The sequence below is a fragment of the Oryzias latipes genome, chromosome 4, assembly GCF_053564925.1.
Source record: "Oryzias latipes strain Hd-rR chromosome 4, Olatipes_Hd-rR_3.1".
NCBI lineage: Eukaryota > Metazoa > Chordata > Actinopteri > Beloniformes > Adrianichthyidae > Oryzias > Oryzias latipes.
In genome coordinates, this window is record NC_136240.1 from 18376309 (window position 1) to 18401282 (window position 24974).

Sequence of the window (24974 nt, forward strand, 5' to 3'; positions counted from 1 at the left end):
GACTAGGCATTGAACAAAAATGATCAAATATACAAGCTGTGATAAATGCAACAAAACAGAATCTACAGAATATTAAAAACTTGAGTATTATTTTTTGCACTCTTTCTAAGTATTGGCATTTTTTCTGCACCAAGAGGAAGCATGAAGTCCATCACACCAAATCCATCAGCACCAAAACACTGAAGGGCCAGCCGTAAACTAGAAATAAAAATAGTGCTGATGACCGCCTCACTACAAATGACTATTTCATTAAAATTGAAATTAAATTACTTCTGTTTAAAAAAAAAAAAAAAATCACAGAACCCAGCAGAATTCAGTCACGGCCATTAATGCAACAACATCAGCCACTCTGATTTAACTGTGAAAGTGTCAATATGTGTAAATTAAACATACTTATATGGACAGTACTTTCTATATAGGGGTCTATAGAACCCAATCTATTTGCAGGTTAAAGTTTGTTGATATAATTTATGGAGAAAATGCAGAGATTTCTGAACTATGGTGCCTGTTTAAGTAAAGAGATGCATTCTGGATCTGCATCTTGTTCAGTGGACTTCACAAGACTTTGCCGATGTGATTTTGAAATACGGTTGCACACTCACAAGCACATAATGCACTGTACATAAAAAAATGCTGAACTATAGGTCAATGCCTGCTGGCTCTGCACAGTGCAGCAACATGAGCTAAACACCCACAAAGCATCATGGGAACGGGATGATGTGGGTGGATTGATTTCTATGTGGGAGAGGGGCAGAGAGGTGGAGCTAAAACTGGAGATGCAGTGGATGGCTTCTCCTTTGACTGAACTTTAAATGGGCATGTGGGGGGAGGAGTGAATTCAGTGGTGTGGGTGTGTGTGTGGGGGGGGGTGACGAAGTTAAATAAATATATAATGCAGAAATTGAGCAGAATAGGGGAAAAGGGTGTTTAAGAACGGGACTACAAAAGCCAAACCAGCCCATAGAAAGAGCAGTTTAATCACACCACATGGACTTTTGTTAATGTTTGGAGACAGAAAGCAGCATTTGACACATCATGAGGCAACAAAAATGACCCTGTTTTCTTCTGAGCTTTGAAATAAAAGTATTGTAATTTTTTCAGGTATTAACCACTCACTCTTCACCTCCACCACAGATGTTCCCACTTTCAGCATACTGTGAAATGTAACACTTGGGGATCACATATAATAATAATAATAATAATAATAATAATAATAATAATAATAATAATAATAATAATAATAATAATAATAATAATATATGTAATAATATATATAATAATAATGCTAATTGCTACATGCGTATCTTACCTGGCAGAAAACGGGTTTATAGGTTTCTGAGAAAATTTGCGTCAGTTCTTCAGAGTCACAAAGGTCCAATGGTAATCGGTCTATACACAGGCACTTCGAGTGCAGGTTCTCCTCTTGGCTCAGCTGGTTCACGTCCATCCACTGCACCATCAGCAAGCGATCCCCCTGCAACATTCATTTTGAAAATTCAGAACAAGACACAATATATGTTAACATTTCTGCAGCTGCCTGGAGCGTTTTCTCCATCTGACAGTTCAAGTGCTGGCAAATGTGAAGTCTGTAGCTTTCAGAGAAAAATCTTTTCTTAAATTAAAATAAGACTGAAGAAATGAGACTTTCAGAGCTTTTTTGCTCATTCTGGTGTTTCTGCATCAGATTTATAGTTTTTGGTAAGTTATCAATTGCAGCAAAAACAAACTGGCAGAAGCCACATTTGTGTAGATTATCTGTTCTCTCCTGCTCTGCCAGTTTCCATCAAACAAATGATGATGAGAACTTCCAGCCAAGGTTTACACATAAACTACACAATATGACTAAACACTTGATTATAAGACTCCTGTTTCTGCACACTTGAATATCTGAATCAAACAAACAGCTCACAATTGGATTTAGATATGCAAAGCTATGACCAGAGCCATTTACATATGCTGCTTTCCTTGGATCTCATTTCAAAACCATCAGTTGATTGCAGCTCTCAGAGAAAAATATGCATTTTTAGAGCAGAAATTCTGCGCATATCAAATACTGGGCTGGAAAAGGAAAGGCTTTCATTTTAGTAAAACTAAATTTTTGCCATTTCATTTCACTTGCACTCCTAGTGCACATTTTAACGTACCATAGGCCGACCCAGAAGCTCAGAACGGGCCCGGGAAGCAGAGTCCTTCTTCATGTATTCGACAAACCCATATCCTTTGGAGTGGCCCGTTAGCTCACTGTACACCAGGAAGGAGCGTTCAATGTTTCCGTACGAGCGCACCAGCTCCTCGAACTGCTGCGCGGTGAAGGTGTGAGGCAGGTTGGTGAGGCAAAGCAGGGAGTCTGTGGGCTGCAGGGCCACGTTGATCAGGCGTCCTCGGACAGTGCTGTGGTGGAGGGAGCGGATGGCATCCTGAGCCTGGTCCCCGTTCAGCAAAGTCACAAAGGCTGGAGGAGGGGACATTATGGAGACGGAGACACAAGGAAAAGAAAGACGGAGACGGGAACAAACAGAGAGAAAGACAAGAACAGACAGTTTGACAGAGGGACAAACATTTAAAACACAAACTCAAAAACAAGAGGAAAGCAGCATGAATGGTGTGGGATAGAGACACAAGACACGAAGCATGCTCAAAAACAACATGAACAGCAAAGGATGCAACAGGCCAAATGTGGCAACAACAAAAAAGAAAAGAAAAGAAAGGGAACAGTCAAAAACACAAACACACAGTCATAAAAGAGACAAGCACACAGACGGATACACACAGAGAGAAAGACAACACATTAGCTATAAAGCCAGTAGGGAGCCAGTGTGTGGGGGGAATCCACTGTGACACACATACACATCCCATTACATCTATAAACACTTTGTAAAGTAGGTTGACTAGAAACACACAAAAAAAAGGCAACAATACAAACTGTTTTATTGTTCGCAGTGCTATGTTCACACCAGGTTTGGAAACACGTGTTCAAGTGACCAATTCCAATAAAAAGTCAATGTAAAGGTGCATTAATGCTCGCTCAGGCTGCCACGTTCTTAACCCTTACGTTCTTGCGCCGTTACGCAAGTGTTTTGGGGCTCTACGTACAAATTCTGCAGCCACTGTACGCGTGTTGGAAGTTAAACCAGTTCAACTTTGACCAATCAGAAACTCAGATCTGGTAGTGATGTCCGGGTAATGTCCTTTTCAATTCACGGAAGTACCAACTGTTTGAAAACTGATCATGAAGAAGTAATTAATAATTGCTGTCTTTCATACATTGGAATAGAGATGTGAGAGGAAAAGCCTGGAAAAAAATTCATGAAATTTGCACCACTTAAACATTTCACACCAAGCCTCTTCCAACTGTGAGTACATGGCACTAGTACTAGGTAGCGACAGTACAGCTGGAACACCTTATCCTAAAAGCGCGTTCAAGAATGTCTGTAAGCCGTTCTTAAACTCGCATCACAGGCCCGGTGTGTACATAGCTTGACACTCCAATCATGAGCTCATTTTCTGTCGTATAATGTTGAAAATATTCATTTAAATATTTAACTAATAATTTAAATGTAAATTTGCCAAACCAAAAGAAGAAATACTTGCTCCTTGCTCTCCACTGTAACTAAGGAGCTGGATACTTATTTAACAGCAGCTCACAATTTGTGCCACTGGATATCACTCCATCTTTTCCATTTGATATCCCACAGTGATCAAATTTGAGCTTTCTTTCAGGCCAGATACTGCAATCACTAGTTAAAAAAAATACATAGATTACAATAATTTGGAAATGTGGGGTTTTTCAGTTGACTTTAGGAATTTTAAAATGTTTGCTTGATGTTTTAGAATCATCACCTCAGAGAAAAAACTTGCACCCGGAATTGCATTGTAATGAGAGATGTCAACAGAAAGAAGAAACAAGTTCAAATTCAGTACAGAATCTGGGATCCAATATCAGAGTGTATGAAGTATGGCGTTATTGAAAATAGCTGCTTTAAAAGTATAAGCGAACTGCATCACTCTTCTGCCCATAGGTCAACAATGGAGGACATTATTTATTTAGCAATGAAGTATAATAGCAAAAAGCTCACTGTAGACAGTTTGTGAAAGGAATTTTCATACAAAGACAGTGAGAGTGCAGATTTGGAGAGACTGTATTCTGAAAAGACAAACTAAAGAAACGATGTGCTCGAGATGAGTTTTCAGGGTTTAAACAAAAATCCTATTGCAACAAAACGGCAGAGCTTAATCCTGGGAGAAAAACTGTATTTGTAATACATGCAGCTTGTGAAGAAAGAAAACAGCAAAGCCACAAGTTGAAAAATGCTTTAACCGCTCAAATCAAAGAGTCTTCTGCTCCATGTTTTATGAGACGAAAAACAAAGTTGAAAAAAGTTATTGTACAGCAATATTTTCCTCCCATGTAATGTGAGGCACATTTGTAAATGGTAAATGGCGTATGCTTTACAGTCAGAGTCCCATTCACCCATGCACACACACATTCACACACACATTCACACACTGATGGTGGCTCCGCTGCCGAACACTGGCGCCAACCTCCCACCAGAGGCAAAGTGGGGTTCAATGTCTTGCCCGAGGACACTTCGACACATGGGCGTGCAAGGCGGGAATCAAACCTGCAATCTTACGATCATGAGTGAGATCATTTTCAATAAGAGTTGAAGAAACTAAACTCTTCTAGCAGATTATAAAATGATACTGAGACATGAATAATTACATCTCATTACAAACGCAGAGATCAGCAAATTTAAGTGAATCAATTTTTATTTTTTTCAAGCTTCTCTAGCTTTACCACTAAACAAATATGTTCCAGCCTTCCATTTTACTAACTCCAAACAACTTTGGAACAGATTGTCAGACAGCTTTGTATCAAGCAGAACAGTGTCTGACACGTCTACATTTTTATTGCACTTTGACAGAAATCAACACAGAACTTCTTCAACGAAACATAACTACTTTACCAAAAAAACATAATCACAGGATAAGCTAAAGTGCACTTTGGAAATGTTACCCATTAAGAAATAAGTGTCAAAAAGAAAGAGAGGCAAAGAAATATAAGTTTAATGTATGAATTTGCCTTTTGCTTTCTGGATCTTGATTGGATCATTAAAAAAAAAGAAAAAAAGTTTTTTTCTTTTTTTTTGAGACAGACTTATTTTTGTACATGTTATAATGCAAATATTCTCTTTCCTCTAATAAATGAATCCAGTGAAAAATAGGTCAGGCTCCACAAAAGTGACTTTTGTTATACCTGCTAAGTAGTGACCTTTCAAAATGACCTCAAACTCTTAATGCTGAACACAGAACATTAGTCTGGCCCTGCAGACGTGAGGTGACAGGAATTACAAATCACTAAGTGAATCAAATTAGCAACGAAAAAGGCAAAGGCAGCAGATGTTTTGGCTCATCATCTGTTGACACAAAATCAGCAGAAAACCGTAGAATAAAGAGAACAGGTGATTTTTGGTCTTTGCATTGGATTTATTTTTTTCTTTTGCATTAGGATGTATCTGATTAATACTTTACTAAAGTTTAAAGACAAAGAAAAATTACTGACATTAATAAGAAATAAAACTATTTTGAAATTCAATAATTTAACAACATACCTGGTTCATTCTCAGCTTCTCTACTAATCATATTTTCTACCTTTGGTTGGGTATTAGATATGTCCATTAGCTTTTTCTTAACAATACCCTGGCGAGGTGACAAAAGAAAAATTTCTATAACTAGAGTCCATGTTTGCCCTCATAGCCACCTCCCATTAAAAGGGAATCCTTACTTTTGCCAGGAGCTGCACACATTCATTTTTTGTCTTTTCAGCCGAAAGATATCACATCAAAATGTATTCAGCCATAAAAAAGAGGGAGAACGGGAGTCAACAAAGAAACATCTGAAGAACAGGGTACCATTATTGACCTGCTCACAAGAATAACTTTCATCTTACATCAAAGCTATAGTCGGGTTCTGAATATTTTCCCTTTTCTTAAAATAAAAAATGCATAAAAAGAAAGATGCACACACAAATCCACAAAGTGAACAACAAGTCTGGTTTTAATGAAGGTGTTTATGTGCAGTTATGGAGGGGGTCCTTCATTGAAAATATCAACAGAAACTGTTTAAAAGGAGCAACAACACTAAGGCTTGTGCCACATGAACACTACAGCTTTCTACGTTTCCCACACACTCTGATTGGGTCTCTATTGATCCTTATTATTGTTTGTTTTTTTTCATCTGCTCTTTCCACCCCTCTCCCCACATCTACAGATCTTCACATCCATCATCTCAATTGGTGCTTTTTTGGCCTCTCACCACTTCTGCTTCCACATATTCTCACCCACAACCCAGTGACCATCATCAAATTCCACCTCTACCTAACCAAATCCCAAACCCCTTCTAATACCCTTACATGCACAGACAGGCATAGGCTCTTTAATGTATCTCTTACACTAAGCCCAGAACCTAATCTAGTTTAAACCTTCTAAGTATGGTTCCTAAAATCGTGCATTATGTACAGATGGAGAGAATATGCGCTTTCTATTTCCTTTAATGGCGGTGGAGTCTGACAAGCGGGGGCTGGCATCAAATCCTACTCCATTTTTATTTTCCCAGTGGTGAAAGGGAGCACACTAAGACTCTTAAATACAGAATAATTGTATAATTCACAGCCTGGCAATCACTGCGTGGGTCACCAAGTGAACTTTGACAAAAGAAGTGAAGAAAACATGAAAAAAATAATAAAATAAAAAGCAACGTCTTAATTACATGTCTGTACCTCTGTCGATTATCCCCCATTTCCTCATGGTGAGTGTGTGGGGCAAATGAAAAGAAAAGAAATATTTCACTCAAATAGCCCCTTGTAGGCGGTTATTCTCCCGCCACGTTTCCCTGTTGGAGGAGCTAATTAAAAACAGGGGAGTTACTGACGGCACAGTGGACACCGAAACTCAAGGGGACGATGCTTTCGCTACGTCAAAGGAGATTCCCGCTGTTTGATCTCAGACCTGAAGCCAAAATGAAAGTCCCAGGTGGAATCGGAAGTCTCTTTGATAAACATTATAGTGGGTTTGCAGGGAAACACACCACCACAACACTTTAATTCACAAGAGAACTTCTTCTATAAGAGGAAGACTAAGCTGTGAAGATCAAAGAGCGAGATGTTGATACAAAAAAAAAACTATATGAACTGTGCAAAATAAAAGCAAAATAGCTTTAAGAAACTAGAGTTTGAGAAAATATTTGTCGACATTTTTTCTTCCATTGGTGGCAATTACATCCACTGTGATTTGTTTATGATTCAAAGATTTGGAAGATGCAAAAGTATTTCTTTGAATGACCCATTCCAGTGGAAATCTTGTTTTGGGTGTTTTTAACATGTTCGTGAGGCATGGAATTCACATTTAAGCCTTTAGGCCACCATCGATAAAACTGCTTCTGAATGTTGTCAAAATCCAATTTCCCAGTCTTAGCATCTTCTTCGTCTTCCTCTCATCTGATGTTTTGCTGATATAAAGTTGTAACTAGTTTTGTTGCTGGGAGAATACTCTGAGGCTGATAATCATTCAAGAGCAACTATTATTCCTTTTATTTTTACTTCATTGCAGTCATCGGCACAGACATAAAACATTTTTCAGGAATCAACAATAAAAATGGAGAAAGACTGCTTGTTGTCTGTGGAGCAATGTACAATCTTCCAGAGGGGTACATGCTCTGTTTGAAAAAGAGTGGAAAAAAATCAATCTGGGTACTTTAAGATTACAGTGGTATAAAGTACTGAGTCTATTCTAATAGGACGGAAAAGTATCTAAAAATACAACAAGATCAAGTGATGAAAGAATTCTCTGTCCCAAATGTTTTTACCATTCAAAGAACTGGTTAGTTTAAAAGAGGATAATCAGAGAACCAGATCAAATAAAGTTTAAGCCGTCAGTAAATAAGCAACAGTATTTAAAACTATATCACATTTAAATAAGCATCAGTTCTGTTTAGCTGAAAATAATTTTTAAAAAGTCTTTCACAAGGCTTTTATCACCCGGGTTTTTTCCACAGCCAGCATGTTAGATGGTATGCAGGTCTGTCTTATAGAGCACATTGAAAAACAAGAATAGCTTCCATTAAAACCTAATAATGCAAACATATGCAGGTGGAGCCAAACATGCCATCATCAGGGATGATGTTTTCAACGTAGATGCTTTTTCTTTTTGTCCACCTTCATTAGTCACTGGAGACAGACTTCCAACGGACTGTTAAATGTAAAAGGTGACTTGCCTAAAAGCATCTAGAATGAAAAGAAACTGTGAATACAATCAAAGAGTTTTTGTGTTTCTAAGGGGCTGAAAGGCGGCAGAAAGCAAGAAAGAAAAGAACATTTTCAAACCTAAAGTGACCCAGTCAAGTCGCTGCTTGGATGTAAAATAAATCCAAACGTGGAAAAAATAAGGCAGGAATGAATTGATTTGATTCACATTGAGACAAAATTAACATAATTAAGTATTGATACACTTGTCAAATTTCATTTTTAAAAAACAATTTGTCTATGAAATAAATGAAAAACTAATAATGTAAATTGTACATAAGGTGGGATTTTCATTGTTAAAAGGATTAATTTGGCATTAAAAATTACTATAAAGCCACCCTTTCCTCCAAGATATACAAACAAAGGAACAGTAATTCATTGATTCTGACAGGAACATTACATGTTTAAAGTTTTAAAAAATTCATCTTCTAAAACTCATCTAAAAAACAGAGAAAGGTAAGACTTTTATTAGACATCAAGAGCTTCATTTTACTGCATAGGTTAAGGGATGGTAAGAACAAGATCATGTTAAAATGACATCATGGTGAAAACTGAATTAAAGCCAACTTGATACGTGTGTGAGCTTAGCTCCTTTGAATGAATCTGACAGTATATCCCCCCCCAGGATGTTTTTCGCTGAACTGCAAAGAAACAATTAGGTCATGACTATCTAGAGGGCACACCTGTACAATGCGAAAGGCTCCCTAAACCCTAAAAGACACATACCACCAAACTGACTGTGAATGTGCAATATGACCCCAAGAAAGACTAGGCCTATGGACGAATCCCCTCCCTACTCCCAAACTACTGAAAAGCCATATAGAGCAGGACTATCTAGTACCCTGGATTTTTAGAGCAAATCGAACACCATGTTTACTACTTAAATTTTTTAAACAGCAAATATGGCAATCACATATTTCACCAAGTGAAACCTGATCTACACAAGCATTTTATGACGACTATTTATGAGTCCACTGTGTTCTGATGATGAACTCGATGGTGGTTTATTAAAAAATGCATTTGAATACTTGTTTTTTGCAAACATTGTTCCAACCCAATGCACTGTGGTCTATATTCCCCAATCTAGTAAACATCGATGCACACTGTTTTTTTGCAGAGACTTCTGGGAGATTTCTATTTTTCAAATTGTTTTTTTTTTTATTGTTTTTTTAAATAGCGAACACACTATATAGTGCACCCTGTAGGAAGTAGTGAAGGAATTTGGCCTGTTAATAAAAAATTGAAAGAAAAAAAAAACTCAGAATAGGAAAGTGTTTTACTTTGGCATGGAATTTGGTTTCTCCAAGGTACAGTATAATGACGGACGAACAAAATATATTCATCATTTCTGTACACTCCAGACTATAAACAAAAGTACATTTTCTCTATATGTTTACAGCAAATATCTTGAGGATACAGCTGTCAATGCGTTTTGAAATTAAGCTGAAGTCCACTTATAGACTTTTCAATGTGATTTAGAGATTTTAACAACAACTCAACTGTTTTTGGATTGGTTAAGATCCTTAAATACCAGTTAAAAAAGAAAGTTAACGAACATTTATTTGTAAGTGGTTGGTTTCTTCTACATGTATAAATGTCCGATTTCTGCAGTAATTTAAGAAACATTGCAAGATTTATTATAATGCACAGATAATCAAAAAAAAGCACATTTGTGAAAAAGTGAAAACCTTTAATATTGAAATTGTACCCAAACATGTTTGGTGTGAGGTTTGGTGTGCAGCAGAACAAGGTGGAATGAAGCACGGCTGCTGACGGGATCACACACTTAACGTCTCTCTCCAGCCAGTCGCCCACTCAGCCACCTACAGCTTTGATGATCACTCAGCTCACATGCTCACTTTCAACCATTTTATTCTAAAAATGGAAGCATCATTTGAAATGATTACAGAAATTTGCATTTTAAACAATAAACCGTCCAGGTAAAAAATGTTGCAGCTGCCTTCAAAGATTGAACTGGACGTTTGGCGACAAAAGTGTGGAGTTAATTCTTTGACAATCACTCTAAATAGTGAAAAATCAATTTAACCATTGTCCTTTTCCCCCTTGTTCCTTTTGTGACAGGATATATAAATGTTATTTTATTTCATTTTTTTTCCCTTTAATCACTTTTTGTTCAGTTGGTCCATACTTTCTTGTGTAGTGTTTAAAATATAACCTCAAAACATTTGCTTTAATTTACCCTCATCATAAAGCCTAAGCTGAGAGTATTCAACATTCTGCAGTTGGACCGCATCTGTCAAAAAAATTAAATTCTAAATTCCATAAACATCAGTGTTAGGATCTATTGCTTCAGATATAAAATCTGAAAGTGCTTTTCTGAAAAACCAATCAGGAAGCTTTAAATATTCAAAAGGATTTCCTGACAAAACCTCAGGGAGGCACCTGATATGGTGTACTTCCTCTATATGAAGTTTTAGTGTATTTGTCTCCACGTTTGTTTCTGTTGTCGGGTGATTTCTGGGTCCTCTTCTTATCTCACGTGTGCATTAGTGAGCAGCAAATAGACAAGTGAAGCTGGGAACCTTGATAACACTGTGACTTCAGCTATCAGACGTGTACAATATGTGATATAGGTGTATGCTGTGTGCCGTGTGTAAAACATGCATGTCTTTTACTGCAAGATTGAGTTGTGTGATTTTTGGGGTGCACTTGTGTGAGCTGCAGATAAGAAACTGCAGACATCATGACTGCTCTGTGAGATCAAAAGAGACAGAGTTGGTGAAAAACCCAAAACTTTAAACATCCACATTTCTAAAATTGTGATTATTGTTGTTGGCTGCACAAAGCCTTAACGGAAATATGGATAAGATCTAAAGAAAACCTGCATAAGATTAAAGATTATAAGAAATATTATGATACAATGACCATATTACAAACCATTAAGTGATATTCTTGCTTTGAAGAAGACATTCTGGTTTGGGGACTGTCCGTAAGCGCAGCAATAATAAAGTGCAGGCTCAGTTTCACCAGTTCTGTCAGGAGGAATGGGCCAAAATTCCTAACACATCTTGAGAGAAGCTTGTGGAAGGATATCCAAGATGTTTGACCCAAGTACTGCTGTTTAAAGGCAATAGTACCAAATACTAATAACATGTACATAAACCTTTCACTTTGATAAAAGTAGTGACACATTTTTCTAAGAAAAACAAAAAACCCTTGTGTCATTTTTCTAACATTTAGCAAATAGAAATAGTTTTGTTAATTGCAACTGACGTAAAAAAAAAGGGAAACGTTTACTTTTATTTATTATCCGACGTTGACAAAAAAAAGCATATGTGTGTTTTTACGTTGTATATGTAACCCTCTGGTTTCAACTGTACACTTGATTTTATTGCCAAATATTGCTCATTTTTAGGCCTTTTTTATTGATTCTCCGCCCCCACCCCCAACATGACTGAAACATGTGCTGCAAGAACCTATTTCCTGTCAGGTACATAACTCAAAATTGACAGGAAATATAAAACAAACAAAACAAACAAACAAACAAACAAAAAAGACTACATTAGTTTTGTGTTTTTTTTCCTTTTTTCTTGAGAAAATCTATAGAAAAATGAGAAAAATGGCAATGATGTAAAAATGATCAATGGATTTTGGGTTTCTCCAGACAGTTTCATTTAGGAAAATAGTATGATTTAGGTATAACAATTTTTTTAAAATTTGGATATTTTTAAATTTTCCATTTTTTAAATTGTTATTGCTAATTTGTGATTTCTGCCAGGCTATTTTTAAATCTGACATCGAGAGCCTGAATCTGATCCATGGACATCAATTAATATAATATATATATATTTTTTTATATTTTTCTTTCAGCTGCCAATGCTTGTTGAAATCAAGCTGAAGTCCACATAGAAGAATGTTATCTATGGACTTCTCTGGTAACTCAACAATAATCAGAGTAGTCTGGCTTGGTTTGGAGTAGTTTTAATTTAGTTTGGTTAAGGTCAACTTGCTTTATATGTGAAATATGTTTACATGCAGCTTCTTTTTTTTTTTTTTTTTTTTTTTTACATGCAGCTTCTGATATTACAGGTTTTTGGCTTTTGGTTGCTGTCAACTCTTAAATAATAGTTCATAAGTGACTATAATCTGCTCTGTAAAGGATAATAAATGCATATGAGACAGCAAAAATGATAAAATGTCCCTCCTGGTTAATCTTTTTTTTTAATCACCCTTACATTATTCAATCCACTTAATAAACTATAACAACTTTTTAGGCTTGTTTCTAGTTTACAGTAACGTCTAGTTTTAATCACACTTAACATGTGTTATTGACCCCAGATATCTGGGTTTTCTTTGAAAATCAAACATGAGACTGTAATGAACTATTGCAGGCATAAGTATACAAAAGCACCAACACTAAGAAAAAGAAAAGCTTGACAATTCTAACAGCTGATGCACAAAAATATGAAATGTACAAATATGCAGCAATTGAAAGGAACAGTTGGACTGAGCATGTTACTGTGTCTCAACGATAAAGAATAATGGGTACAACACATTTTTTGCGAGGCTTGTGCTGATTTGCATTCAGTGATTCACAAGAACACAGATGGACAGATGGTGACAGAGATGGAGAAACCAAGGAGGAGACAAGGAGAAGAAGGAGGGATAGAAGTGAAAAGCTACTGTCCTGGGATGCAATTAGGTGGACAGGACTGCTGTCACTTAAGACAGGAGGATGGAGGAAAAAAAGTAACAAAAATAACAGAAAGGGGTCTGTGTTCACTCTCAGGGTGTTATTGTAGCTGATGTTTTTCAGTCTAGTCAGAACAACTGCAGAGAGACAGACTACAAATAGATCTAACTCTTTGGTAGCATGCGGTCCACAGCAAAGCAGCACTTCAGGTTCTGGTGACATTTGCAACAATCTAAGTTTTTCCCTTTTGTTAAACAAAGGCAAAAGTCCTTCAAAATACTAAACACTTCATTATTGAGTTTTGTAAAAACATAAATTTACCATTTTTAAACAGACAGCTGTGCATCCAAGTGTTTTTCAAAGTTTAAATGATGTTTGGTCAGAAAGACAAACACGGGCACTAATGTCCATTTTTGCTTCATAGGTCCCATAATACCAGATGGAATTTTTTGATAGCAGTTGATGAATTTGCTTTCGTATGCCAACATCAAAATTCCAAATCTATATTTGATAGCACTCTAAGAAATACTGTTTATTAAAAATAATAAAATAAAATGTTTAAAAAGCAATTAAAGATTTTAAATCAACATATTTTTGCTTTTATTTTACTGACGTCCAGTAATTGTTTCCATTTTTAAATTTCAGGACATGAGATTGTTAGGATAGGATCTATTCAGAAAGAGACTTTAAAGCACTTAATTCTTTTAAAATTTGTTCAAAGATTTTAGAAAAAAGGGCACATTGCTGTGCAGGCCCAACCCACTAAAAGTATTTTCGTTTTTTTATTCAGTGTTTTATTGTTTTAATGCTGCCTGGTGGCCAATTGTATTGTTTTAATGCTTTTCAAGCTTATTTAGATTACTGTGTCTTTCTGTGTAAAATATGTCAAAAATTGCACAAGTTAGTGCAGAAAGTCAAAAAAAGAAGAACTCCTGACCTAGAAAGGATAGAAGTTTAACAGCAATATGAATGACTGAAAGGTTGTCAGTTGCTTTCCTTCACTTGCAGGTGCTCACTCTTCAGAACAACATATTTCTCTCCATTTTCATGTTTAAAGCTATCATTTCTCTAATATATATTTGTCCCCGGATGCAAACCTCCAAATATGTTTTATTCAGACTGTAGCCAAACTAAATGCATTATTTTTTGCTTCAGGCATTGCAGAACCACAGTTCAGAATGTAATGAGTCAGATGTTTGCGAGAAAACCCTACGCAGTGAACACCAGCTTTCCTATGTCAACATTAACATCGCTGCTTTTAATCCAAATGTCCTTTTTTTGGATCATTAATGCACAAAAACAAAATCACAGACATGTTTGTTTTTATGAGCGGGTATAGAAAGGATGGAGGCAAAACAATAGATAATTACTGTTTAAATATTTTTGTTCAAAAATACATTTTTTAATGAGTATTGACTTAAAACTGATATAGTGAAAGTGGTAGCTGCTGTAGCTGCTGCAGAGCATGTCACAGAGTACATACTGGTCCCGTGAACTGTACTATTTTCATTACAAAAGCACCATCCCACGCACACACATTGTAACAGAAAGCTGGAGACCAATGAGCTTTTTGCCAGTGTGTGCTGTCTTCATTACTGGACAAAGCCACATTGAGCACAAAGGGCTCCATTGAATGGCAGGGATTTCCTGGATAACCCTCATCATTGTATTTCCAAATTCCTGGTTCCGCAGCAGCATACATGCTTCTGAAATGATGGTGTCACGATAATGCAACTTGTACTTTCTATATGTGGTCTAATATAGAAATGTCCTACATCCAGATGGCTCTCACTTCCTCATTTGACAATCTGCCTGGTTTTCAGTTAGTAGTGTCAAACTGATACCACATGAAAAAAAGCTCCAGACAGCGTCGGATAACACATTAATGTTAGTTTATAACTACATGGTTGTTGTCTTTGTACCTAGAACCCTAATTAACTTACTAAAGCATTTTTTAGATTTGTATACTTAATGAAATGGAAATACCAGACTTTTCCTTCAATAACCTCAGCAATGATAGAGGCTGACAAGATAAAAAGATTTAAAAAAAGGAAAAAATGAGTTCAACAGCTGTAAGTTCAATTTTGAGATGTTGTGTGAAAAAAAAGAATTCGATACAAAACACAGAATCTTTTCTGCACATCTTTTGGCGACAAGTTGGTTGAAATATTTGAAAAGTTTTACAATTCCACCAAATGCAAAGAACTGGAATATGAATGTGCTAATTTTGCTGCTAAATCAAATTTATTAAACCAGGTGTTTAAACCTGACCAACATGGGAAAAGATACATTTTCAGCAAGCTAACAAGCTCCTGCTCAACTGATTGTTAGAGATCAGAGTACTGGACAGCGCTTAAAGGAGAATGGAGTAAGACAGGAAGACTCAGAAAGATGCAGTTCAGACAAAGATCTAGGTACGAGTACAATGTTAGAGGCTCTTTCTTGGCAACAGGAAGTGGAAAAATAAGAGGACGACAGTGATTAAGGCACAGAGCAACAGATATTTTCTCTGTTGAATGTGTGAGTGTGTATGAGTGTGTGTGTTGGAAGAGTGGTTTTTAGAGAGGAGGGGAAAAAACATCATTAACTGACAAACGGCGGCAGCAGCCAAAGTAAAGCCATATATGGAGACACAAAGATCCACTCGGCGGGACTCACTTCGGATCACAATTTAAGACCAATCTATGCACCAGCATAAACATCTCCATCACTATGACCTAATAAGTCCAGCACTGTAGGCTGGCTCAGAGAACTGATATGGTCATGAGGAGCAGAGCATTTGTCACAGGAACACAGAGCAACGTATAATGGTTCAAGATTAAAGGAGGGGTCAGGAGGTTACTGGAGAAAGCAGCTTTGCAACACTTCAGAGTAGGGAAGGGCTTAGACAATTGCCGAGATCAGTTGATTTTGTTACGGAGAAAAGCGGCTTTGTGCCGATTCATAAAGCCACTTCTCTCAGCGTCAGAATCAGCTAATTCACATTGATCGCCTTAACGGTAAAAGAGTTATGGTACGTCAAGAGAGCACGTGTTATTTAGGTGTTGCCAGCGACATCTCCAGTGTTAAGAATGTTAATGGTGGTAGTCAAATATGAACGGTAATTTGGGCCTGCAAGCCGTATTATCCGACATGGATTTTATTATCATTATCAATATTATAAAGTCAATAAGTCTGACTGTCCATTGAACAGTCTTCTGTGCCCTTTTATCCCCTTAACCCAGTGGTTCTGAAACTTTTTCTTTTGTTCCCCCCTTTGGAGGAGGAAAAATGTTCATTCCCCCGCCCTCCCACAACGTAAAGAAATGGTGACAAAATAAGCCAAAAGCGTTTAACTTCAATACCATACTCAAATATTATACATTCCTGCTGCTAGAGACTAGAAAAAATTAAATTGCGGAACATTCACTTTGTGAGAACAATAACACTGAATGTATGTGCAAAAAGAAACAAAAAGTTGTGTTGATGGGTGCAATGTGCCCACTTTGTGCTACACATCTTTTCAAAACAAGGTTAAAGGTTTATTACTGCAACTCTCAAGTCATGCTCAATATTGAGCCTAGCTCTGTTCTTTGTTTTCAACGTGGCAACAGCAGAAAATTTCACAAAGATAGGACTTAGAATGGAAGCAGAATGCTCACAGCCTTCTGCCCCATGAGTGGATGCTCCCTCTCCACACCCAGCCAGCTTCCTTTCAAGTTGATTCTAAATTAAGGGGAGTCATGGATTTATTGGTCCTTTGCGAATGAGCTATATACGATGTGAAGGGGTTAAATCTGGAGCGTTAGCAATGTCGTTTGAATTACCTTTACTCCTCAAACGGTTACACAACAAATGTAAATTCAACAAATTCTGAAGCGGACAAAAGCAGCTTTATGCTTTATGCAACACCTTACCAATGTAAAGTTAGTAAAGTGTTGTATATCAACACAAATCTGCTTTTCTCTGCATCAGAATCTGTTGGAATTTATGTTAATTGCGTAAACGGCCGAAGAGTTTCGGTAGTTCAAAAAGCACGTTATTTGCAATCACTGGCGATGCCTCTGATGGTAAAGGGTTAACCTCAAGCAACAATACTTTGATCCAAGTTCTTAATCTTAATGTGAATCCGTTTATACGTAAATTGCAAATGCAGTGCAACTTTACACCATCCAGTCACAAAGCATCTCTGTCGCTGGAGTTTTAACAGATTCGTTTTTTTTCACAAGTCTTTTCTTCAAAATAAATAGAAATGGAGGGTGTCTCTTAAAGCTCCCCCTTATGTTAGCTTTCTGAAGACATGAATCAGCTTTTGACAGGTAGACCTTCATCCAGGGTTAGGATCTTCATGGCTTCATGGTGAGGAACAGGACTGAGGGGGCCTCACAGCCATTTTCACTCACACTGTTGTGTGACTCATTCAGAGACTGAGAGATGGGTCTATGACATTTCTGAGGCAAGATAAAATTCAAAGGAACGTATAAAATTCTTATCCAACAAGACTGAGGTCGTACGACACTAAGGAGGAAACTAAGAAAAATCAGCAAATGTTTCAACACATTCCTAAAAACTCCACATAAAAATGCTGTTGGTAATTGTTTCTTTAAAATTAGATTTTTATTCTTTTATGATTTCCACTTATCCCCACATAATAAAGGTTCAATTACCTGGCTGCTTCTTCACATTCTAAGATTTCAAAGATTAAAATCAATATTTCTATAATTTAAAGTGTTACAAATAAATGTTGTTTTAAGTTTTCCAAGCTGTTCTTTAAAGAAAACCAGATCAATAAAGATAGAGAACAAAAACTGAACATGAAAGTAATTACAAACAACCCAACAACAAAATGAGCAACAGTTTGCTATTTGCCGTCAAAATGATAAAAAAAAATAAAGTATTTTTATTTGAAACTTTCACCTTTTCTTTATAATTTCAAAAAAAGATTACATGTATTTCACAAAGGCAGCATATTCCTTCACTGTGCCCAGTTTGAAAGAGATGAAAAGCTGTCGACCATGCTGCATCACTTGTGGGCACCTCATATTAGATCATTAAAAATGTAACATACTTCCAGTTTGACCTCAGGCGGGCATGAGCCTTACCGACTTGTTGATCATCTCCTTTGTTACAGCTCAACGCATTACATCAAAACCAGCTACGTGCTGTAAGATAGATGAAAAGATTACTCAGCCTGGCTAAAGCTCTGCTGAGAGCTCAGTAACAACGTGAGCCCGGATTGGTTCCGACATGCTTCCTCTGTTCCAACTCAATCCTGATTCCCTTGTTTCAAAAATCTCACTCACTCGTTTTAACTGAGCTCTGAATCACAAGTTTGTAAAATCAAAACCATTTCTATCTTTATCTAAGCTGTAAAAATAAACAACCTGCTGAATGGCGTTGAATGACAAAATTCCAACGACGAACGGTCTGCCTGCTTTTACGTTAAATTAAAAAGAAAAAGAATATATCAAATGTAAATCACATTGCTCTCATTTCATACAATCCTGGATAAAGAACAAGAAGATAAAGATAAAGAAACTTTTAGTACAATGACATTCTATTTTACTGTCCCACAATTTAAAGCAAAAACTGAACCAGAAATATTGCAGCCCATTAAGCAGCTGTCACAATAAATTAATAAAGATAGGAGAAGTGAAATGCAGTGTTGATGACAACAAAGTGGCTAAAATCAATGAATCAATATCTTCTTTCTCTTTCGGCTTTTCCCATCAGGGGTCGCCACAGCGAAACAACCTCTCTTTCGAGGAGGAGTGGCATGGTTAACTTGGCAATGTTTTACGCCGGATGCCCTTCCTGACGCAACCCTCTCAATTTATCCGGGTTTGGGACCGGCACAGAAGCAGAGAAGGGAATAGGGAGCAACCCGGATTCGAACCCTGGTTTCACGGACGGAAGGCGCCGCAGACCAGCACGAGCTAAACCGGCTCCCAAAATCAATGAATCAAAATAAAATGCAATAAATCATTAGGAGTGGGATTAAATATGTTTGCTCTTCCCCACTTCTTTTCAACCATTAAACTCTACTGGTTGATATTTATATTTAAAGAATCTAATGTATGCATCACTGAAAAATCTCTATGATTATGAGAAATTAGTTATTTTCATCTTAAATTTGTGTTAATTTTTATTTATTTTTAATCAATGCATTTCTTTATATATGAAATGAGTTTGATATCTATCTGTGACTTTAATTTGTTGGATTGTTTACAATTATTGCTTTGCATTAAGTAAGGGCTAATGGCCAACGAAGCGTGCATTATTACTTTTTAACGCGGAAGCCTGAACCGTCCGACGCGAAGCAACTAGCAGGTCAAATCAGATGTCTCCAGATTCTTATTTAATGAAAACACCTGCTCCAGGTAATAAGCAGCAAGCAGTGCAGGAAGAACTGGAAAACAGGCAGGGTGTTAGATCTCTAGGACCATGAATGAGCAGCTGTGATCTATATAATGTAAACCTAAAATATTCCAATTTAGCCAGAAGAAGGACCAGTTAGTATACTTCCAACTCTACTTGCCATACTTACTTTATAAAAAGTAAACTTCAAGTGTACTACTTTTTGCTAAGGGGATTGTATGTTCAGTTTACTTTTTTTTGCCAACAGAGGGGATTCCAGTGTATTGGTCTGCTGCTGTAGTAACTCTGCTCTTCATTGTTCCTTTCAGAGATTGGATGAAACAATTTATTTGTGTTTCTCCTGCCTTTCTATCATTTTCAACTAGTCCCCCATTCTCCTATGCCACTGTTAAAAGATTTCCTCGCACATCAATGCCAGTGATTATATATTTGAGCATTTACAGACAATTAACCGTAAATCTTGAAGGACTTGAGTAAACATATGTTAAAAACCAAGTGCGTTAGGGATCTGTCACCAACAACTATCCCACATCCAGTGTCACCTAAAACTTTTCTTTCCTGTTCTATTGCAGTTTACTTTCAACAAGTCATCTTCACAAGTCCCTGAGTTACTGCACGATACGAATATCTAATCAGCTTTTTAAACAAAAATTTAGACACAAACCAAGAACATGTAGTATTAAAAACTGAGAAGAAGCCATCCACTGGAGCGTACCCCAGCAGAATTTGAAAGTCAGATAAATAGTGGTTTTATAGCTTTCTTACAGTTAAGTTTTCATTAAAAAACTGCAAAAAAAAGCAGCTTTTCTTAAAAAAGTGCAATAATGCATGTCATGACGTAATGAAGAACTGTTAAGGATAACCACATGTGCAAACATACACAGAGCGGACAGATTTATTAGAAAGACAATCAGATGTTTAGCCATGTGGCCGGCCGCAGTACCTAGAAAACCAATTGGAGAGAAAATTTAGGTCACATTTCACATTTGTCTTATGGAAAAGAAAAAAAATCATTCTCAGCGGAAAGAAAAGATAAAAAGTTCTTTACGAATTGAAATAAATAAAAAAATTACAAAATTGCACAGACCAGACTACACAACGGCCTCTGAAGTGTGAACAATTCTAAAGTATGAAATGTCAAAACATGAGTAAGCAACAATCTTTTACTATCAGCATTACATTTTGCGTCTCTAAATATTTATATTCTGCTTAAAAGTTTTTTAACCCAAAATGGAAACTGTCATAGTGATATGCAGCGACTCTAACACGCAGTTTGGATGCTTTCCATTTTACATACAACAGGACACATCATGGTGGATCTACAGATGTACTGATGGTCTGAGCAAAGGCTGCAACATCTTAACATTTACACTCCTCCTCTGAAAATTATTCAGATGCTAAACAAACTTTGTAAGAAGCTGGGATAATTATTTCTTGTTTAGCCGGGAGGTTAAAGCACCAAAGAAGGTGAAAAAAGGAGACAAAAGGGAAGGGAGAAAAGAGAGAGTGAGTCAGACTATAAACACGTGGTTCGGGAGATGTTACACAGCTGCCATGTAAACTGACTCAAGGGGCTGATGAGCTCGCCATAAACACTCAAAAACTGACACAGTCGTAGAGCCACGTGCCTTCAAAGCATCTCACCTCATAAAACACGCCACAAAATGCTTTATTATGACTGACACTAATCTTATCTCCTCTGCATATACGATACACCAGCCGAACACAACATTTCAGGGCGGCGCTGGATGGGAGTGTGTTGAGGGTGACAAGCCAGGGGGTTACTGGATCACGGGAAAACATTTCATCCGTCACCACACACATTTGCACACAAAGTGAAAAGCTATGGCGGCTTGAAATCAATCTTAGACACCCCTGAGGGATCTCTCAGCACACATGCACACAGGTGCACACTCACACACACACACATCCAAGTCTGCAGAAATGAAACTGAAACTATCCTACTCATTTTTTCCCCAGGTACCAAGCTAATAATTTATTCAATTTAGCCTTAATCAAATAAACAGTAAACCATAATATACATTCAGACAGCCAACTGCATGCATACAAACCAGAAAAGTATTTAGAAACAGAAGAAAATGTCATTTGTTTATAGATAATGATGATTATCAGCAACAGTAAATCTAACATTATTTTCAAATAATGGAAAACTAAACTTTTTTATAACAAGCTTTTTTCAGTCAAGGCTGAAGACTGAAAAAAATAATATGAAGAAAAAGTTTTCTGTTGTATTTATAGTTTGGTTTGTTTTTAATTTGAATGTCAAATTTAAAAGACAACACAAATGCCAGTTCTCAATCTGCAGATAAAAGATCAGAACTCGATCCACAGACACAGCTGACTCCATGAATCATTTTAATGAAGACATCATTTTTATAAATGAATCAGACCATTACGAATGAGCAGAAATGTAGCCCCAACATACACAATAAACATGGCCAACAGACAGTGAGAGGTGGCCGGTTCAATGAGATAAAGACTGCAAAAGAGATTTTAAAAAAAACAAAAGAGAAAATCAGAGAGGAGCCGCTACAGCAAGAGACTCTATAGTTTGAAAGAAAAAAAAAACCTCTGATGTTCTTGAAGTTCAGCTAATTTCACTCCAACACCACAGTACTTCAGAGCCCAATGCTAATGCTAATTATTCAAGTACCATCGCTGCTGGTGAGACAAGGGCCCCTGTTTCATCAGGCTCCCTTTTGCTCTGAAACACTATTAACCTTTTGGACAGACTAGTGCTTTGATATCGCAGCTGTTTATAGCTCACCGCTATTTTCTAAAGTGTTCCGTTTCAGATACCAGACATCCCAGACTAAATATAGGAACCATGTAAGATTCAACTCGAAGGACAAGTAGGTTCTAATTCCTGAAGCTACCTATGAGAATCAACAGTTATTAAAAAAACATATTGTGGGGACAACCCCTTAAAAAAAAAAAAAAAAGCTTTTCAGTAAAACTGAATTTATTGCTATACTTCAAAAGTAAATGATTATTTATAGTTACAAAATGTTAGAGATGCAAGTACTATTTGCAAACAATCTTAATTTCAACTCAGAATGAAACAGCTAAAGACGGCAAATCCACTTTGGAAAGTTGAGAAAAAAAATTTAGGTATACCTTAGCATAGGAGTGTGACGATAACTGCATCATCACACATTTTTTTTTCTTTTTTTTTAAAGTTCTGCTTATGGTGCGTGATTGGAACTATAATAAACACATTTAATACGTTCATCTTTGCTGATAATTTACTTTTTCTGCTAGTCCTGTGTTCAGACTTCAAGGGCTTCTGGGGGGAACCTTTTATTACTGTTCTCCTTCACTCCCTGCGCCACGCCCTTTTACTCCCTCTATGCTGCACGCGCTCACTCTTCTTACACGCGCGAGGTTTCAGAAGCACATACACATCCTTATTCTACAACAAAAGTTTCCGTCTCGCGAGGAAATACGACAAATTTACTGTGTTCTAATTATTAATTTCCATTGTATCCATTTCAATTACAAGCTGCGTGCGTTCTTGAGTGGGCGACACGGCCGCCCGCCGGAGGATTTTGTGTTGTAGGGGGTTTATTACTGTTCTCCATTCTGTAACACCAAACATGAACTCACACTGTTAGAGTGGGATGAATATCACTACGTGTTTTGTTTGGGTACTATTTAGTGCAGCGCAAAGTTACGTGTCCGTATAAATTAAGGCGGAGCCCCGCGTTCTTCATGGGTGTCCGGTTTCATGGCTACTGGAAAGGTGACAAAGTGTCTGCAGTCTCGTTTATTACTGGGACAGAAGATGTCTGTACCAGAGAGCACAGGTGAGGGCTCGCGTGCAGCTCCAGAGCGGTCCGCTGCAGAAGAATCAACACGCACCCCCAACACACGTGTGTGCACTCCTTCCTTCTACACACGCAGGACGCTGACACACACACATTCTACAACACCTATATAGTTAGTTCATTAGTTAGATAGGTAGTAATTAGTTGTTACTGTTATTTGTTAATAAAGAATACAGCGTTGTATTTGTATTCATTTGCGACGCGGCCGCCGGGGGATTTTGTGTGTGTGTGTGTGGGGGGGGTGCTAACCGCGACACTGCGCCCCCTACTGGTTCATCAAAGCGGTAATCAAATAAAATATTTTAGATGGAAAAATCTGCTGGAGGTGACTAACTTTACACTTTTCCAGTTATGTCAAGAAAATCCGTAACACACAAGATGGGAATAAAGAAAAAAGTCACATAACATTAAGTAGCAAATAAATGTAAGGACATTTTTGTAGTGACAGAGAAAAAAATCTTAAACTATTGGATGGCTGTTCATTACTTAAATGGCACCACATTTGTGAAGAACATGCATTTGTAAAATGATTGAGTTTCTTTAGGGTGAAACCCACATACTCAGCTCTACTGTGTTCTTTATTGCTCCATGATCCTTAAACATACAGCTCAGTTTAAAAGGAAAATAAAAAAGTTTCTAATGTATAGGAACTGAAACATTACAAAAAAAAACAACAACAATCGACCAAAAACAAGGTTCTTTATTTTTTTTAGCTAAATTCTATGAACTATCCCCAATTATTGGAGCCGTATTAACAAAAAAAAAACTAAATTTAGACATCTGCTCAGAGAAGCAAACATTACCGCAATACATAAACAACAGGCTTGAGGTTGATCTAATAAATGTTTGAGATATTTCTAATGATTGACAGTAAAAACAGCCAAGCACTGGACTGCAGCTGTGTTCTTGTTCTGGTGTTCTTGTTGGGTGGTGTGGTTATTACCTGTGCCTTTGTTGCGGTCCACAAAGCAGTACTTCAGTTCATAATCTTTTAGAATTTCATGGACTTCCTGGAAGAAAGAAAAGAACGAGAAACACTTAAGATAAGTTAGAATATTGTGAGCTGCAGAACAAATGTGACAAAATAAAACCAAAAATCTACATTCTTCTCATTGGGTTTTCTTTCCATTATGTGCTTTTTTTTCTACCCAGTGAAATGGATATAGAAAGAGGTTATGGAAAGTTAATAAAACGAGACTGAACCTTCATTGCGGTGGAAGACGCCTGCTTGAGGCCATGCTGGATGATGGTTCTCTCCTTAAAAGAAGATCTCTGTGTCTTTTAATTAAACTTTAGATTTGGAAGCTCCGTTGAATTTTTTTGGACTCAAATTTAAGTAGAAGTGTGCTAAAAAAAAAAAAAAAAAAGACTGTGATGCCCCATGGCAACTAATACTCAAGTTCTAAAAAGTAATATATCTCGATATGCGACAAGTTTCCAACATAAAAGAGGAAAATAGGTTTTAAAATAAAGTAAAGGGAATAAGTGGATACAGACATTTCATTTAATAATTAACATTCATTAATAATGTTTACACTTTTTTTGTCATAAAAACCAAAAGATCTCGGATCTCTATAGAAGGGCTAAAAACTAAAAGAAAATGTATAATATATCTTTTTGCACATAAACTACTGTTTGACAGATAAAAACATTTAAATCTGAGGGACATTTTGTGTTTTTTTCTGAGAATAAAAGAAAATAAATCAAGAAGAAAATGTGGAACATAATGTTAAAACAATAGAATCCATGCCACTTATTTTACAGTTTTCTAATTGCTTTTAAATAATATTTAATAAGTTCCTAAGGCTTTATTAAG

General features: G+C 36.8%; 1 protein-coding gene across 1 annotated transcript in view; it reads right to left on the reverse strand.

Annotated features, from left to right (window-relative positions):
- The window catches only part of raver2 (ribonucleoprotein, PTB-binding 2), an 86012-nt gene that overhangs the window by 36863 nt on the left and 24175 nt on the right, over positions 1–24974 (reverse strand). Inside the window, exons 2-4 of the mRNA XM_023954321.2 lie at positions 24102–24168; positions 2145–2452; positions 1310–1474 (exon numbers count right to left, since the gene is read on the reverse strand). Coding sequence (XP_023810089.1) covers positions 1310–1474; positions 2145–2452; positions 24102–24168 — 540 coding nt within the window. The remainder of the gene's footprint in view (positions 1–1309; positions 1475–2144; positions 2453–24101; positions 24169–24974) is intronic.